Below are 17890 nucleotides of genomic sequence, written 5' to 3' on the forward strand. Positions count from 1 at the left end.
TGGGGAGCCTGCTTCTCCCTCTGCCTCTTTCCCTGTGCATTCTTTCTCTTTCTCTCTTTCTCTCTCAAATAAATAAAGAGGATCTTTAAAAAGAGAATTCAGCATATGAGTCAGGGAGGACACAATTCCACTATAACTGGGGGAATGGAGTGACTGGTCATCAGTATGGGCTTCTTTTGGACATGGTGAAAACGTTCTGGAATTAGTGGTAATCAATGCACAAATTTGTGAATGTACTAAAAACTGTCCACACTGAAAGGATGAACTTTGCCCCAGAGCAAGAAGGAGCCTGGTGTGCAGAGAGGAAGGAGAAAAATGGGGGGAGGCGAGCTGGTGGAGTTGGCAGGGCCCTATTACCTAGGGCCTCTCAGTACTAGGAGCCCCCACATTTCAAGAGTCTCCTCCCTGAATAAGACATTGCCCTTTTCCACAGTATCTGGCATTAGAGCTCATTATTAGGGACCTTTCAAACTGGGATGGGGATTGGGATTGGGACACTTCTTAACCCTTCAGGGGTCAATTCCTGTCCCTGGTAGGCGGTGTGCCATGGAGCAGACAGACACAGCTTGGGATGACCTCCTGCTCTTCTACGTCCTCGTCAACTAATAAGTCATCGGTTCCAGCAGTCCACTGCGGCGGGTAGTGGTACACTCTGGCCCAAAGTCACATGGTCCACACGGCTAATAAATGGCAGAGTCAGCCTGAGTCCAGGGGCCCTGCTGTTCCCCACCACCCTGTGCTGCTCAAACAACCCCTGAGTCAGGGTTTATGAGGTCATGATTACCCTCATTTGACAGATGAGGAAACTGAGGCACAGAGGGGTAAATGACTTGGCTTGGGCCATACTGTGAGCTAGGACGAGATGTTGTGAATGGTGTGGGCATGCCTATGGATTAGAGCCATCGGTGCCCAGCAAATCCCAGAAACGAAGCTGGAGGGAGGGTAGTTCTAGGGAGAGCGCTATGATGGGGAGAGGCAGGTCTCAGGGCTGGCCACCCTGCTTCCTCCAGGCCCTCAGCCCGTCCCTGGAGGCGGCTCCGTAGACTGCCTGGAGGGCCCACTCTGCCAGGGAAGTCGGGGTCAGTGTCAGAGGAGCTGAAGAGACACCAAAGGGGGTGCCTGGGGAACAGGGTGCCTGGATCCCTGGGCAGCCGCCTCCCAGCTTAGGGGTGGGTGCCGCCGAGGCCCGCGTGACATTGTGGCTGACATTCCTCAGCGGCCACGTGGCCCCAACTGGCAGGGACAGCTGCGGACAGGGGCCGGACCAGCTTTGTTCCCAGGGTGGCGCCTGCTCTCCATCCAGGCCCCGCTCGGCTCCTGCCTGGCGTGGCTCTCCTTCCTGGGGCTCCGTGGGCAACTGGCACTGGGGTCCCCACCATGAACGCCTAGAAGCCCAGAGCCACCAGGGTCTCTCCGTCCTCCTGTGGCCCAGGGCTCTGGAAGGATGGGGCAGGACCAGACAAAGCAGCAGATCGAGAAGGGGCTCCAGCTGTACCAGTCTAACCAGACAGAGAAGGCACTGCACGTGTGGATGAAGGTGCTGGAGAAGAGCGCGGACCTCGTGGGGCGTTTCCGCGTGCTGGGCTGCCTGGTCACAGCACACTCGGAGATGGGCCGCTACAAGGAGATGCTGAAGGTGGGCCCAGGCTGGCTATCCCCAGGCTTTCGACCCTCCCGCCTCCTCAGACATCCCCTGTCCCCCAGGCTAGCCGCCGCACGGGGGCTCGGAGTCTAGTCTAACACCCTGCGGCCTTGAACTTCACCCTGAGACTGAGGCAGAGCTTCTCCACTTCAGGGTTTGGCAATCTCCAGGCCGGGTCTGGCAGCTAGGTTCCAGCCTTCCCGTTTGGGATTCTGAATTGGAGCCTGGGACAGTGCCTAGGCTCCAGGTTTGGGGCTGGGGGTAGGAGGGTGCGTGGGTGGCCCAGGTAGGCTGCGGCCGAAAGGTGAGGGCTATGGGTCCGAGTGTGGCTCCAAGTCTGGCGCATCCAGCCCATGGCCAGAGAGCAGAGGACTCACCCGAGGCCTTGGCTGTGAGGCAGGGAGGAGGCCCAGGTGTGAGGCTCGGAGGCTAGGCTGACCGCCCCGCCCCCACCCGCGGACAGTTCGCTGTGGTGCAGATCGACACCGCTCGGGAGCTGGAGGATGCTGACTTCCTTCTGGAGAGCTACCTGAACCTGGCGCGCAGCAATGAGAAGCTCTGCGAGTTCCACAAGACCATCTCCTACTGCAAGACCTGCCTGGGCCTGCCGGGCACCAGGGCCGGCGCCCAGCTCGGCGGCCAGGTCAGCCTGAGCATGGGCAATGCCTTCCTGGGCCTCAGCCTCTTCCAGAAGGCCCTGGAGAGCTTCGAGAAGGCCCTGCGCTATGCCCACAACAATGACGACGCCATGCTCGAGTGCCGCGTCTGCTGCAGCCTGGGCAGCTTCTACGCCCAGGTCAAGGTGGGCCCGGGCGCAGGGGCCGGGCGGGGGCGGGCTCGGGTCCCCCGACACCCTCTTGTGAGCCGCGCTCCCCACTCAGGACCTTGCTCAGTCCTCCCACGCAGGAGAGTCTGAGAGGGAAGGCTCACCCAGGAAGGTGGGGACTTAGCAGGAAAGGCAGGGCCGGGATTCAAACCTTGGTCTGTCTGCCTTCCTGGGGGAATGGGAGGCTCCTTGTGAGGCCTGGCCATGACCCCACACTGCCCTGTGTCTGCTCTGTGGTCTTGGCATCTCTCATCTCTGAACCGTGGTAGGGACATCTATAAAACCAGGGAGGATAGGGCCCACCCTCCAGCGCCGTTGTAAGGACTCATTCCTCAAGTGTTTATTGACTGTTTGCTCTGTGCCGGGCTCTGTGGGCTTGGGATGCAAGCAGTGAAGACAATAGCAAGGCCCCTGGCCTTGTGAAGCTTGCATTCCAGAAAAAGTCAAATAAATACAAACAGTACATCAATCGTGCAGCATGCCAGAAAGTGCTTAAGAGAAAGGAAAGCAGGAAAGGAGGTGGGACGTGCCGAGAATGGGGTGTTGCAAATTTCAAATAGGGTGATTGGAAGGCCTCATAAGGGTGCTATCAGTCTGATGACTGGAAGCACATGAGAGGGTTAACCATGACAACAGCGAAAGCAAAACCCTGCCCTGGGTTGGGACAGTGTGGGGGCATAGCTGGCCTGGTTCCAGGGACGGTGGAGGCCAGCATGGCTGCTACATGTGTGTGAGAAGGACGGATTAGGTGGTGAGAACCAAGAGGTAAGGGGGGTAGGGGAGAAGGCAGGTCGGGATGAACTGATGGCTCCAGGGACCCATGGCTTGTCTCTGGTCAAGTGCGTGTTCTCCTGGGACCCCTAGGCATCCAGGCTGCACTTGACCCATGGGGCATGTTGGTGCTGGGCACACAGTAGATGCTTAATAAATCTTGGGGCCAATGGCTGTGTAAATGTTGATGAATCAGAGGTGGGGTACGAGGAAACGAGGCTCATCCGGGACCAGCCCGAGGATTTTGTTTTTAGCAACCAGACATAGGAAGAACCCACTCAGATTCGCTAGATGGGAGAGGGATGGGGTGTTTTAAAACCTTTTTTATTATGAAGACAATTAACTATACAGGAAAATCGAGAGAATGATATACGGAGATTCCACAGCCCCACCACGCAGACTGAACAATGATTAATTACTATGATGCCATATTTGATTTACGCTTTTTAACTGAAGCGTTGTGACAGGAAATTATAGACGTCATGATATTTTGCCCCAAAGTAGTTCAGTATGCATCTGTGAAAGAAAAAAAGAGAGACATTTTCTTATATAAGGGCACTTTCTTACATAATCCCAATTATCTCTTGAGTTTCTCTGCTTATCCTGAAAACACGCCTCTACCCTCGGCTTCTATAAATTGGAACACAGACCCGAGGCACGCGAGCAGTGGGCATTATGTCTCCTAAGTCTATTCCATTGGACGATTTCTCCCTTCCCCTTCGTTTTCCAGGATTTGTCTAACAAGGCAAACTGCCCTGTAACAGCTTTCATCTCATCATCCCATCGCTTCCGCGAGGAGTCACGTGACTGTGATTTGTCTCTTTTTTTTCCCTCCCCTTTGCTCCCTGCAAACTAGAGCTTAGTGACCAGGGAAGACTCGGGTCACACCTTTTTGGTGAGAAGACTGTAAGCGTTGTTGCGTCTTTTATCACATCCGGTAGCAGGGGGGCGACAACCCCATCCCTCCATTTTAGGGTTAACGTTTTTTCCCTTTGTGACCAGCAAGTGAACTGGGGGGGAGGGCGCGGTGACACTCTGGCCCCCTGGGAAAAAATTCAGTTCTGCGGTCACAGTCTCCATAATGGATTTAACATCCAGTGATGTTTCTTGCCTGAATTAGTTCTCTTATTTCAACTGAAAGGAAATGCCGATCTCCAAGTTCGACCTATCCTTCCACAGTTGTTGGGGTTTTCTCTAAGGAAGAATTCTCCCCCATCAGTTAGGACTAGTTGGCTCCTCTGAAAGGCAGTTCCTACAGGAAAGACGGAATAAATACTTTCTCCTTTCCTTTAGTTCCTACTTTGATAAGGAGGCGTCAAAGTCATAGCTGCCTTCAGTGACCACACTCATTTGTTTTGCTTTTTGGAGTACTGTTATGAAATCCTGGATTTTAAAAAAATATTCAGTCTTCTTCAGTTAATAGCAATATTGTGCTTTGTGATGCTCAAATTATTGTGACTTTAGGTAATGGAATTCCTTCAATAAGGCTCCTGTGTCCTTTTGGAGAGACTTAATTTAAACACTGGAAGTGTTTTTGTTTTCTGGAACAATAAACTGTCCCAGGCTCAATTTGTATATTCCCTGCCCCAGACCTGGAATCAGTCATTTCTCTGGGTTGTTTTTGGTGGGAAATTGTATTAAAGACCAAATGTGGGTTCTAAGGTGCTCATTGCTACTGGGTTGTGGTGGCTTCAAAGTCTGTGTAGTTGCCAAGACCCCTGAAGTTTACGCTAATATTTGCAATTCAAATCTAATGTTTCAGGATTTTCCTTAATTTATTTTAATCTGGACTCTCTTTTTCCTTAGACTGAAAATGTTGGCTTTTAGCAACACGACTGCATATTTATTTTATCCTACAAAATACACAAAATACTTCCCAAAGATAATACCAATATTACTTTTTTAAAAAAGAGACAACTGAAGGAAGTTTAAGATTTCTTTGCCCTTCTTTTGTTTTTGTCAAATATCCCACTTTGGATGAACATCCAAAGACATACATTCCAAGGTCATTTGAAATAATTATCTTTTTCTGTGTGGTTATATTACTATAATGCAATATAATACTTTGTAATGTAATAATATCTTATTTTAATGGTATATTGTATTATTATATTATAGTAATTCTATAATTAAACATTATTATAATTAATGAATTATGTTAATAAGATGATACACAGTTAAGATATTTATTTCCATTTTCTATTTTTTTTGGTCTTAAAAAAATTAAATTAAAAACTTCTGAAGCTATAAAACACTTACATGCCTTCAAATTTAAAAGGTGCCCCATAAGGGACACTGGGCTGGATTGGTTGGTGGACCGTGGGACTCTTGATCTCAGGGTCGTGAAGTCCTGCCGCATGTTGGGCACAATGATTACTTACATAAATAAAACTTTTTAAAAAAGTACGTAACAAAATTTGTGAGGAACAGGCCTTTGTTGAGGTTATCAAGAGTTCTCTTTTGGTCATATGAACTTGGATATGCTTGTTAGATATGAAGTGAAAGATCAAATAGATTTCCCACGAGAAAGAGCAGAGCTATGGGGCTGTAGCTGAAGGGACATGAGGTCAAAAGAGTTGTTTGATTTTGAATTTTTTTTTAAGATTTTATTTATTTATTTGACAGAGATCACAAGTAGGCAGAGAAGCAGGCGGAGAGAGAGAGAGAGGAGGAAGCAGGCTCCCTGCTGAGCAGAGAGCCCGATGTGGGGCTCAATCCCAGGACCCTGGGATCATGACCCGAGCTGAAGGCAGAAACTTTAACCCACTGAACCACCCAGGTGCCCCTGATTTTTTTTTTTTTTTTTTTTTTAATGAGGTAAGAAATGCCAGAATGCATTTGTACACCGATGGGAATGACTGAGTCGAAAGAGATGGAGGCTTAGTTCCAGAGCCCCGTGGAGGAACTCACTTCTGTAGGAGCCGGGGGGTCCTTCTCTAGAGTGGCAGGAAGGAGACAGAGTGGTCCATCTCAAGGATTTGGTGGAGAAGGGAGTCCTCTCTGACTTTCTTCTGTTTTCCCTGTGGAGTATGAAGCAAGGGCATTAGCTGATAACAGACAGGTAGAAAGAGTATTTGGAGGTTTGAGGAGAAAGAAAGGATGATTTCACTGCCTCAGTGAGTCTGTTCCACATTCTTTGGCGCCGACGGCACTGGCAAGTGGACACTGAGCCGTTGGTGAGCACCCACTGCTGGGTACTGGAGGGCAAACACGAGTGGGGGGCCTGGTACTCCCCCTTTGTGTGAGAAGAGATGCCAGCTGTGTTTTCGTGCCTTCTCACTCATTCTTTCATTCGACAAATATTCGTTGTGCCAAGAACTAAGTGCCAAGAACTGTGCTAGGCTCTTGGGATGCATCCGCAAACAGATGAGAATTCCTCCGTTCATGGAGCGCACAGCTTTCCGGTGGGTTCCCTCTGCCTGGACCACTCGCTCCTGGGAACCCGAGTGAGTGAGTGAACACCAGCGGGGCCTCTGAGCTGATGGAGAAGGCAGGCCCTAGAGCCCTCGACTTCAGGGCAGCTCCGGCCATTCAGTGTGCCCCATTCTTGTCCCACCTCCTCCCTGTGTCCCCCGCAGGACTACGAGAAAGCCCTGTTCTTCCCCTGCAAGGCCGCAGAGCTCGTTAGCGACTATGGCAAAGGCTGGAGCCTCAAGTACCGGGCCATGAGCCAGTACCACATGGCTGTGGCCTACCGCCTGCTGGGCCACCTGGGCAGCGCCATGGAGTGTTGTGAGGTGGGGCAGGAGGGAAGATGGGCAGGTGGAGGGTGGTGGTGTGGGTAGGATGTCCCCCTTCCCTATCAGCCCTCTTAGGGCCCCAAGATCTCCCCTTGACCCTCTTCTCCATGAGTCCCTGGAGGATGTGTTTGTTCTGCCTAACTACCCTCCACCCCCCCCCCCCCCCCCCCCCCCCCCCCCCCCCCCGGGGCCACTTTAAGCAAAGTGCCCCCCAGAGGGGATGTGTGGGGGGAGAGCAGAGGAGTGCCACAGACCTGGGTTCAAATCCCGTGTTGCAACTTACCAGCCAGGTGCCCTCGATCGAGTCACTTCTGTCCACTTCCCTGGATGTCGTGAGGCCTCAGTGGGGCCATAAGTGGGGCCACGGCACCGTGCTAGGTGTACTGGGCTCCAAGGATGTTGGCGATCCTTGGACTGCCCTGTCAGAGGGGCCCACTGAGTAATGACACCCCAGCGTTGGCGGGGGCAAGTGTGCAGGCCTGAGCCTCCAGCCTCCCTTCACAGGAATCTATGAAGATTGCTCTACAGCATGGGGACCGGCCGCTACAGGCGCTCTGCCTACTCTGCTTTGCTGACATCCACCGGAGCCGCGGGGACCTGGAGGTGAGGTCCCTGGGGTGTGCAGGGAGGGGTGGCAGGCCTGGCCCAGTCTGACTGCACCCTCCCCCTGGCTGTGCAGACAGCCTTCCCCAGGTACGACTCTGCCATGAGCATCATGACTGAGATTGGAAACCGCCTGGGACAGGTGCAGGTGCTACTGGGCGTGGCCAAATGCTGGATAGCCAGGAAGGCGCTGGACAAGGTGAGGCGGGCCCGTTTCCTGCAGCCCCTGGCTCTCCCCAGTGCTCCCATTTGGAGCCAGTAGGTCAGCCTACAATCTGTGGGGTTGGTCCTGGGCAGGACTCTTTCAGACATTTTGTCTAACATCAGCCTCACCTGAATCCCATGAGGTGAGTCCATTCCAAGTCATTTTCCAGACTCAGAGAAGTCCCATGATGTGCCCAGGCCCACAGCTAGCAAAGGGCCAGAGCTGGGTTGCAACTCAGGATGCTTTAACGGCTTTCACGATTTCACGACACTCAATAAGACAGGAATATTCTTCCCATTCTGTATCTGAGTAAACTGAGGCAGCAGGTAACTTGACCACACAGTTCTGTGACCGGGCTCCAGCCTGCTTTTGCTACGTCCATATGCAGGGTAGCCGGCCAGCGATGCTGCCCTCCCCAGGCCCGCCCCTCTCGGCCCCTTCCTTTCCTGGGAGCCAAGGCCTCTGTCACACAGCTCTGCCTGCAGCCCTGGCCTGTGCTTGCCTTTCAGGCTTTGGATGCCATCGAGAAAGCCCAGGACCTGGCCGAGGAAGTGGGAAACAAGGTCAGACCTGATTCTGTCTCCTGGGTCTGGAGTCAAGAGCCCAGTGGGACCTGGGGTGTGTGGAGAGGGCTTCCCTGAACCCTTCTGGATCTCCAGGAGCTGCCCCCCACCCATTCCCAGACCCTGGCTCTTTCTCTTTCACCCACAGAGCACTTTAGAGGGCAGGGCAAGAATTCCACAGCTCAGAGGACATCAGAATTCCTCAGAGCTTCTTGGTGGTCATTAAAACCTCCAACAGTGGGTCTGCTAAGAGCTGGGCACACACAGGCTCTTCTAGGTATTGGTCCCTCTCTTCACTGTCTACCGGCAAGGTGGGCACTCCAAGCCACATTTTACAGGTAAGGATACTGAGGCTCAGGGAAGGTGCTCCAGGTCCCACACTTTGTACCTGGTCTGTCTTAACTCCAAAGTCCGTGCTCCTCCTGTAGTGTATGTGGCCTCTCAAATTTAATGTTTGTATCCAAACCTTTAAATGTCGAAAACAGGCTCAGTATCTAAAAGATACGAATTTCTTTGAGATCTGGTGCAGAGCCCAACTAAAATGCCAAAGATCTTTGTTTTTGGATAGGTTATAGCGACTCAGTTTTACCCAAGTATCTCAGGTCGGTCAGAAATGCTGACCTGATGTTGTGTGTATTTAATTAACAAAAACAGGAGAGCAAATGGAGTCAATGCAGCGGATCTGGTCAATAAAGTCCTTCATAAACATGGGGTTCCTGGCGAGTTCTAGGGGTTTGGACCTCCTGCCTCACCTATCCCGTCATTCTGCACGAGGGGAAACCGAGGCCGGGAGAGGACAGGACTGGTTTCCTAGGCCCATCCGCGAGGCAAGAAGGCCGCTGGGACCAGACCCTGTGTGTCCTGACCGCTGGGTGGGGCCCCGGGGACAGCTTCTCGGGCTGGGCAAGGGGGTGGTGCTCACCAGTACTGACCTGGTCCCCGCTGGCCCCAGCTGAGCCAGCTCAAGCTGCACTGCCTGAGCGAGAGCATCTGCCGCAGCAAGGGGCTGCAGCGCGAGCTGCGGGCGCACGTGGTGCGCTTCCACGAGTGCGTGGAGGAGACCGAGCTCTACTGCGGCCTGTGCGGTGAGTCCATCGGTGAGAGGAACAGCCGGCTGCAGGCCCTGCCGTGCTCCCACATCTTCCACCTCAGGTGAGGGCTCCCGGCCAGTGGGCAGGTATCTTTGGGGTACGCTGGGGCCCCCCGCTGGCCTGACCACAGTAGTAACACTGAATGTAGCCCCCTCTGCATTCCAAGCGTGTTCTAAAAGCTTCTCCTGTAATAACTCGTTGAATCCTTCCAGCAGCCCTAGGAGGTGGCCATCACGATTCTCCCCAAAGAGAATTCAGAGAGGCCTCTCAAAGGCCACGGGACTCACACACCCAGGGCTAGACCTGCCTCAGGGCTGTGACAGCTACTGGCCTCCATGCCGACCTCCTGACTCCTGACTTCCTGGAAGCCCCAGGACTGAGTGCCAGGGGCAAGCAGGGCCGCCAGGAGGAGCCTGGGGGCCGTCCCAGCTCCTGCAGAGGGGAGGGAAGGAGAGAGAGCCCAGGCCCAGGACAGAAGCCTGGGTTCCGTGAATGGACAGAACTCCTTTGCCTCCCAAGGTGCCTGCAGAACAACGGGACACGGAGCTGCCCCAACTGCCGCCGCTCCTCCATGAAGCCTGGCTTTGTGTGAGTCCCACCAGCAGCCTTGGGCTTCTGCCTCATCTCCCCCTGCTCCTTGTCCATCATCCTGCTGGAGGCCCCTGATTGGTCACGCCTTAGACCCTGTTTAGCCCTGGGGCAGCGGCCTCCTCCAACCTGCCAGGGTCCAGGGCCTGCCCACTGTTGCTCCTCCAGGCTCGGCTGCCCTCCCTGCCTCTTTGTACTTTGCTCTTTATAGAAAAATAAACTGTTTGTACCTGAGCCCAGCGATTCTGACTCTTTTTGTGGGTGTGCTGGGGCAGTGCAGACAGGACAGCTTCTTCCTCATCTCGTCTTCTTGACTCCCGTCAGACAGCTCTGACAAGTGTGAATTTGGGGTCAGCAGCTTCTGGGCGGACTCACTGAACAACCTTGGGCAAGTCACTTCACCTTTAGCAAATGCTGTTATTTAAAGAAATTTCTGCTTTCAGCTGCTTCCAAGAAAACCACTAGCCAGATTCCTACCAAGTTTAGGGGTTCTTTGCGAAGGCTTGGCTGAAAATATATGTCATGTGGCTTACATGAAGTTCATTTTAGGGGTGCCCTGGGTCTTGCCTTAGAATCATAAGCAGAGATCCTCCAGAGCAATGGGACACAGATACAACAAAAATGAGTCTTATATGACCCAGAGATCTGCCCTAAGCCTTGGGATGACAAGAAACGATTACGATGTGAGTCATAATGTTTTTTAATTGTAGAGGTTGTTGTCAATTCCGCTCTTCCCACGTGGGCAGTTCTGGGGCACCTGCTCAGAAGTTAGAAGCAGCAGCGATTTCTCTTTAAAACTGGATAATGATTCTCTCTGGTAACCTTGGGCATGCCTTTTTTTGGCTCTCTGAACACGGCTGGCGTGTGTTGTCTATGGTTTGTGAGGCTGAACCAGCTCCCCAATCCCCGAATTCCTAGCTGCACCAGATTCTGAGGTCGAATCATCCCCTTGCAAAGCGCCCTTTCGGGTACTGGCTAGATTAAGACTACATTTCCCAAGGACCCTCGAGGTCCCATCCCTTCTTCCTCCCCTTCCGGTTTTGCATCCAGGCTCCGCCCACTGCGCGCACCGACCAATAGCAAATCCACCTGTCCCTCCCGGCTTAAAACAGGACGAGGGTGGTTACGTTTCAAGAGTGGTCGGGGTGTGGGGGGCGGGTCCTGTGTTCCGGGTTTTGTCTTTTGAATCGGAGAAGCAGATTCGTTGCTGTAGTGGCGGCGGGAACTAATTCAGTCAGGAGTCAGGAATTGGAGAGAGAGGTCTGTTCCTGGTCAGAAGCAGGCGTTCGGAAAGATAGTATTAATCTCTGGCTGAAATTTCTGTCCAGTCCTATTTTCGGTCTTCTTCTTCAGGATATGAATCTGCTGCCTAAACTCGAGAGTCCAGTGACTCGGCAGGACAAGATGGCGACTGTGTGGGATGAGGCTGAGGTACGCGCTGGGAGAGTTGGGGGTCCTGGAGCCGGGGCCAGCGGGAAGACGCCTTTGGTGGGAGGGTGGGAAGTGGCTGTGGGGGTCAAGGTCTGGCCTGGTCCCGGGGTCGGGGCCGCTTGGGATATGGGCAAGGGTCTCGACTCCTTCATTTTGGTTTTATTGGCGGGGAAGCAGAGGCTGTGAGTGGGCTCGGAGGATGCGGAATCCCCGACCTGAGTGAAATATGTATGTGTATGTATGTATATATATGTATAAATGTGTATATGTGTGTGTGTGCGCGCGCGCGTGTGTATATGTGTGTGTGTGTGTGTATATATATATATATATTTTTTTTTTTTTTTCTTTTTAAATAGCAAGATGGAATCGGGGAGGAGGTGCTCAAGATGTCCACAGAAGAGATTATCCAGCGCACACGGCTGCTGGACAGTGAGATCAAGGTGGGCTCACAGACCCAGTGGCGGGCAGTGGCGGGCAGCCCCCACAGGGCAGGCCCTGGAGATCCCAGCGGCTTTTTTCATATTCTCGGCCTTTCCAGGAAGACATAGGGCCCCAGATTAGAAAAAGAGAAAAAACTAAGCCTTAAGAGGGACCCGAAGAGAGACAGGATGGTGGAAGGGCAGGTCTGAGAGGATTCATCGGACTGCCTTTTCTGGTGAGGTCTTTAAATATTCCTCTTGAGAATCTTTTAGAAAGTCCTCATTTATAGATGAGGAAACAGGTTTTTGCTGTGGTGAAGTACCCAGACTTTAATTAGAAGCAGAAGCTAAAACCTGGATTTGCTTGATTCGGGGCCCTGTTCTTTTCCCTCTGCTACAACTACTTCAGGAGGTTTCCAGACTGGCCCGTTTTGCCCTCTGCTGGAGCTGGACGCAGTCAGGTTCACCCTTCAGAGAGCCTTAGAGCTGAGTGAATGGATGCGGGAAGGTCCGCTGGGCAGCCTGGGCCTCACCCGTTACAGGGCCCTAGGATAAGCTGAGCCAAGGCTGAACATTTGCTTCCACTCGCCCTCATCCCAGATCATGAAGAGTGAAGTATTGCGAGTTACCCACGAACTCCAAGCCATGAAGGACAAGATCAAAGAGAACAGTGAGAAAATCAAAGTGAACAAGACCCTGCCATACCTGGTGTCCAACGTTATCGAGGTGTGTGTGTATGTGGAGGGGAAGAGAAAGGGTCAGCCGAGCTTGGAGGCAGCCTGCTATGGGGCCATTGGAAAAAGAGTGGGTGGAAGTTTTGAGGCCCAAGTTGCATGTTAGAACTACACCTCCAGGGGCCACCTCCCTAGTGTGCATTTCTAGGGTGCTACACACACACACACACACACACACTCACACACACACACACACACACACACACACACACACACACACACCCCTGCAGAGGCCTCAGAAACACATGTTTCCTCTTTACTTGGGGAATAGAGAGCTCTTGGGGGCAGAAAAGCAACCGCTAAAGGGTTCTTATCAATATCCTGGCTTATTAGCCACACCTTTGCTAGGGCTGGGGCTAGTCTGAGGAAGGGGATGGATTGTCTTGGCCTGGGAAACACTAGGCCCTGAGGAGTTCGGGGGGCTGAGCAGGGCTTCTTGACTTAGCTTTTTCCCTTCCCAGCTTCTAGATGTTGATCCCAATGACCAAGAAGAGGATGGTGCCAATATTGACCTGGATTCCCAGAGGAAGGGTAAATGTGCAGTGATCAAAACCTCTACACGGCAGGTGAGGCTAGCTCAGGGATAGAACTAAGGAGGGTGAGGGGTGGATGTGGGAAAGGACTAGGGTGCTTTATTGAGGGCAATAACAGATTGAGCCTAGAATTTTTCCTACAGACATACTTCTTGCCCGTGATTGGGTTGGTGGATGCTGAAAAGCTAAAGCCAGGAGACTTGGTGGTGAGTGGTGTTCCTCAGCCTGGGCAGGGCTTATCCAGTGAGGTTTCTCCCATTGGCTAGTTGAGCCTCTGCCTCAGGCCCAGGTCACTGTTGGCCCTGAATCTTGGCAGAGAGCCCAGCGAGTCCGAGCTCGTCAGCTTGCTCTTTGGTTCTTGTCTTTCCTAGTCCTGTATTTTCTTTTCACTCTACAGACACCTGCCACCCAGCCAGTTAGTTAGGTCTTGAGCTGGGACAAACCTGAAGGCTTCCGTGCTCTGTCCCCAGGGTGTGAACAAAGACTCCTATCTGATCCTGGAGACCCTGCCCACAGAGTATGACTCTCGGGTGAAGGCCATGGAGGTGGATGAGAGGCCCACAGAACAATATAGTGACATCGGGGGCCTGGACAAGCAGATTCAGGAGGTGAGGGAGGCCCTGGTTGCTGGTAGCAGCCTCGCCCGCCTTTGAGTTTTTCTTCTTCATTGACCAGAGCACTTATTGCCAACGTGCCTCTTGTCGTAGCATCCCAGGGAGGTAAGAGGGTGCCGTGCAACAGTTTAGGAGACGGAGGTCCAGAGAGATTAAGTGAGTTGTTGAAGGTCACAGAGGTTTAGGACCAGAGTCAGGACTGGAACTCAGGCTCCTGGTTCTTACCCTGGTGCCTCTCTATCACATCCTGCTGTTCCTGGAGCAGCTGTAGCCAGCCTTCGTGGGAGTGAGCATTCTGTGTGCTGACGCAGGGGGAGGAGAGGCAATCTCCCTGAATTGGCATTAGGAGGGTTGAGGGTTGGGGTTGAAGTCATTAAGTGTCAGGCTGTAGGAGCCCTCCAGACTTCACTGTCCTCACCCAGGACTTCTTCCTGGCAGCTGGTGGAGGCCATTGTCCTGCCAATGAACCACAAGGAGAAGTTTGAGAACTTGGGGATCCAGCCTCCGAAAGGGGTGTTGATGTATGGCCCCCCAGGTACAGGGAAGACCCTGCTGGCCCGGGCCTGTGCTGCACAGACCAAGGTAAGTGCTTTGGGGACAAATGAAGAAGGAAAGGTCAGAAGCTAAAGCTCTACCAAGCGGGCTCAGAGGGACCTCTCTTAGTGCCTTTGGCCTGACTCTTGTCACCATGCCACCTCACCAGGCTACCTTCCTGAAGTTGGCTGGCCCCCAGCTGGTGCAGATGTTCATTGGGGATGGTGCCAAGCTGGTCCGGGATGCCTTTGCCCTGGCCAAGGAGAAAGCTCCGTCCATTATCTTCATCGATGAGCTGGATGCCATCGGCACTAAGCGGTAAGTGGGTGCTGAGTGCCACAAAGGAGATTGTTGTAAATTCCAGCTATTTCCCACCCTGTTCGCTCCTTCCCCTGGAATAGTGGCAGCTCTGCTCTTGTGGTTTTACATCCTGAATTCTGTTCTAACTAGCTTCCTTGCTTTTTCCCTGACCATCCATTCTCCTCACGGTGGCCGGCATGTTCCTTTCCTACCTGCTTGCTTTCCTCACGTGTACCCACACTCCCTCCCACAAACTTCCTACTTGAAACCCTTCATGGGCCCCTATTGCTCCTTGGGATCAGTGCTGTACTTAGCATGGCCTGCCTAGTCCCCTGTGTGGCTCTCCCTGCTCCCCTCCACTTCATCCTGGACCTGTCCCCACCCCAATTTCTTTCCACTATCCATTTTTTTTTTTAAGATTTTTTATTTATTTATTAAGGCCATTTATTAGAGGGAGAGAGCAAGCAAGCAGTTGAGCACATGAGGTGAGGTGGGGCAGAGGGGAAAGGAGAAGAAGAGGGTAAGAATCCCAAGTAGACTCGACCCCTGAATGCAGAGCAAAAGGTGGGGCTCAACCTCATGACCTTGAGATTATGATCTGAGCCAAAACTGAGGGTCGGACACTTAACCAACTGTGCCACCCAGAGGCCCCAGCATCCCTTTGGTTTGTAGGTCCCCTCTATGATCAGTGTCCATCTGGCCCTGGTGAGAGAGATTTTGCACCTGTTGTTCCTTTTCTAGAACGTACTTTTCCCATTCTTTATTGGTTGCCTAGCCTGTGTTCTCAGCCTGAGGGATACTTCTCAGGGATGCCTGCCTGGGCTCCCACTTACGCTCCAAGTCTGGATCCCATATTTCTAAGCTTTAGTGTGCAGTGGCACATGCACTGGGGGATAGCCCGGGCCGTGGCTGGTTTTGCTAACTGTTTTATCCTCAGCCTGGCTGATCCCAGGAGCCTCTCCAGTCTCTGACACCTGTTCTGTGTTAGTCCTGGGCTGGGGGCCCCAGGTTGAGCGAGACCTTTACCTGTCCTGGACAGTTGGGTTAGGCGTTTGGTGGCTGGAGAAGGGGAAGGCTCTGGCCAAGTTGTGGCATCACCAATGTCTCGGGTTTCTTGTGTGCCCCAGCTTTGACAGTGAGAAGGCTGGAGACCGGGAGGTGCAGAGGACGATGTTGGAACTTCTGAACCAGCTGGATGGGTTCCAACCCAACACTCAAGTAAAGGTGAGTATTGTCATCACAGATTAAGAAAACGGAGTTTAGAGGGAAGGGCACCTTCTCGGTTACCCAGCTAGTGCAGCTAGAATTACAATTGAGATTGTTTTTTAACACCCTTGCTGTTTGATCTGGACCCTGGGCTGCCTGTCTGCCTGTCGTGGCCTTGACGGTTGTCTGTCTGGGAGCCCCATCTTCCTCATTTCACGTTGCGCTTCTCCCCTTGCTCAGGTGATTGCAGCCACCAACAGGGTGGATATCCTGGACCCCGCACTGCTCCGCTCAGGCCGTCTGGACCGGAAGATTGAATTCCCGATGCCCAATGAGGAGGCCCGGGCCAGAATCATGCAGATCCACTCCCGCAAGATGAACGTCAGGTGAGCAAGGACATGAGCAAGGCGCCGAGACCTGAAGGGGCAGCAGCGGAGCGCTCTCTGTTGCCCTTCGTACTGCGCATCCCCATCCCCTGGTCTCTGCCCACCCCTTCTCCCTCCCTGTCCACACAGAACTATTCTACATGCCACCTCCATTTCTCCCCAGAAGCCTGAGGTCGAGTCTTGCTGGGGTCCAGGCCCTGATTCTGGGTGCTCTGCCTCTTAGAATCACCCTGCCCCTTCCTCCCCCGTGGGAGGCCCTCAGTTTCCTTGACTCCTCCACCCCAGCAGATGAGCACAGCCCAGCATGGCTCTGGGGAATCCAGCCAGGGACTAGATGGACTTGGATTTGGATCTGTGTGACCTCCAGTAGGTGGTATCACCCGTTGAAGCCCGAGTTTTCTTGTCTGGTGCTTAGAGTTAATGCCACTGACCTCATGGGGTCATGGCACCATCAAGGGAAGTAGCTTGGCACATGAGAGCAAGATAGCTCTGTGCTGATGCAGGGCCTGCGCTCCTCGAAAGAAGGGGAGACAGCCATCCTCTTGCTTCCCCGCTCCAGGCTGAATCAGTCCCTGGCATCTTAGGTGCAGATTTCTAGAAGGCTAGAGCTCAAGAGACACAAAAATAACCTGGTGTCTGCTTTGACCTATCTGCCCTTCGTCCTTGTACTGAGAAGGGAACAAGGCATGGCAGGGAAGGGGGGGGATTAGCCGAAGTCCTGGGGCAAGTGGACCTCACTGCTGATGGGGAGTTTGGGCGGACGTCCTCTCCCACCGCTCCCCGTAACCATAAATAACTGAGTCCTGTGGTGTTCTCTCTCCCCCTCCCCTCAGTCCCGATGTGAACTATGAGGAACTGGCCCGCTGTACGGATGACTTCAATGGGGCCCAGTGCAAGGCCGTGTGCGTGGAGGCGGTGAGTGGTGGTGTGAGGGAGTGGGTTACTTCATGCCTTCTTGCCCCTCTTCGCTGCGCAGGATGGGGCATTTGGCTGGTGGAGACTGCTGGTCGGGGGGAAGAGGCTCAGAAGGCCGAGGCTTCTGGGAGCCGGGCCAGGGGTGCAGGAAGCACCCTAGAGCCTGTTTGTCCTTGGTGCAGGGCATGATCGCACTGCGCAGGGGCGCCACGGAGCTCACGCATGAGGACTACATGGAAGGCATCCTGGAGGTTCAGGCCAAGAAGAAAGCCAACCTGCAGTACTATGCCTAGGAGGTTGCCCACCACACCTGCTCCCTGGTCTGGTGCTGGTTAAAATTCATAATAAAAGATGGTTTCAGGTCCCTGCCACCTGTCTGTTGCACCTTGCCTGGCTGTAAGGGTGGGACCAGTGCAGGAGGCTCCGTCCCCAGGTGCTGCTGCCTGGAACCCCTGAAACCACGGCGGGCCTCAAAGCAGTTGTCAGGCGAGGCCCTCCGGGCGGGACGGGCGCGTGTCACAGCTGCTGCCTGGCGCCCTCCAGCCTCCCGCCACTGTGTCCCTGCCGGACCCTTTCCTGCTCCCGGCCCCACCCCTCCGCTTTAGAGGTCCGGGTCCCTGCAGCTCCAGAACCAAGAATAGAAGCCAGCCTTTCCCCTTTGTGCATTTTTGGTCCCCTCATCCTTGGTTCCCTGTAAAGCCAGGCTCTGGGTTTTTGCTCCTTGAAATTCCTCCTGTTTCCTGGCCCCTGAGCCTCCTGTTTCTCCACGTGTTCCCATTCGTTTTCTTG

The 17890-nt window shown here is 53.4% G+C and overlaps 2 protein-coding genes across 3 annotated transcripts; both read left to right on the plus strand.

Annotated features, from left to right (window-relative positions):
• Positions 1 to 1285: 1285 nt before the first annotated feature.
• LOC111150061 (receptor associated protein of the synapse) lies at positions 1286 to 10112 on the plus strand. The gene is made up of 8 exons (XM_022507391.1): positions 1286 to 1636; positions 2106 to 2444; positions 6818 to 6976; positions 7484 to 7582; positions 7659 to 7781; positions 8297 to 8350; positions 9303 to 9502; positions 9961 to 10112. The coding sequence occupies exons 1-8, from the start codon at positions 1445 to 1447 to the stop codon at positions 10031 to 10033; spliced, it is 1239 nt and encodes a 412-aa protein (XP_022363099.1). The 5' UTR covers positions 1286 to 1444; the 3' UTR covers positions 10034 to 10112.
• Positions 10113 to 11382: 1270 nt separating this feature from the next.
• On the plus strand, positions 11383 to 17472 carry LOC111149577 (proteasome 26S subunit, ATPase 3). Of its 2 annotated transcripts, none has more exons than XM_022506693.1 (12): positions 11383 to 11460; positions 11817 to 11900; positions 12480 to 12605; positions 13075 to 13179; positions 13290 to 13352; positions 13617 to 13754; positions 14199 to 14342; positions 14464 to 14612; positions 15722 to 15818; positions 16041 to 16186; positions 17020 to 17101; positions 17284 to 17472. In XM_022506693.1, the coding sequence occupies exons 1-12, from the start codon at positions 11386 to 11388 to the stop codon at positions 17392 to 17394; spliced, it is 1320 nt and encodes a 439-aa protein (XP_022362401.1). In that variant the 5' UTR covers positions 11383 to 11385; the 3' UTR covers positions 17395 to 17472. The 2 variants fall into 2 exon arrangements, with proteins under 2 accessions (XP_022362401.1, XP_022362402.1); XM_022506694.1 differs by lacking the exon at positions 11383 to 11460 and adding an exon at positions 11508 to 11525.
• Positions 17473 to 17890: the final 418 nt, after the last annotated feature.

This window comes from Enhydra lutris, unplaced genomic scaffold (assembly GCF_002288905.1).
Source record: "Enhydra lutris kenyoni isolate GAN:26980312 unplaced genomic scaffold, ASM228890v2 scaffoldscaffold22, whole genome shotgun sequence".
NCBI lineage: Eukaryota > Metazoa > Chordata > Mammalia > Carnivora > Mustelidae > Enhydra > Enhydra lutris.

Bases quoted from the DNA above. Each gene is read 5' to 3' on its own strand.
- LOC111149577 (XM_022506693.1), top strand. From the start codon at position 11,386: ATGAATCTGCTGCCTAAACTCGAGAGTCCAGTGACTCGGCAGGACAAG. The intron at 11,461-11,816 runs GTACGCGCTGGG...CTTTTTAAATAG, and splicing joins CTGTGTGGGATGAGGCTGAG to CAAGATGGAATCGGGGAGGA. The intron at 17,102-17,283 runs GTGAGTGGTGGT...TCCTTGGTGCAG, and splicing joins AGGCCGTGTGCGTGGAGGCG to GGCATGATCGCACTGCGCAG.
- LOC111150061 (XM_022507391.1), top strand. From the start codon at position 1,445: ATGGGGCAGGACCAGACAAAGCAGCAGATCGAGAAGGGGCTCCAGCTG. The intron at 7,583-7,658 runs GTGAGGTCCCTG...CTGGCTGTGCAG, and splicing joins GGAGCCGCGGGGACCTGGAG to ACAGCCTTCCCCAGGTACGA. The intron at 9,503-9,960 runs GTGAGGGCTCCC...TTGCCTCCCAAG, and splicing joins TCCCACATCTTCCACCTCAG to GTGCCTGCAGAACAACGGGA.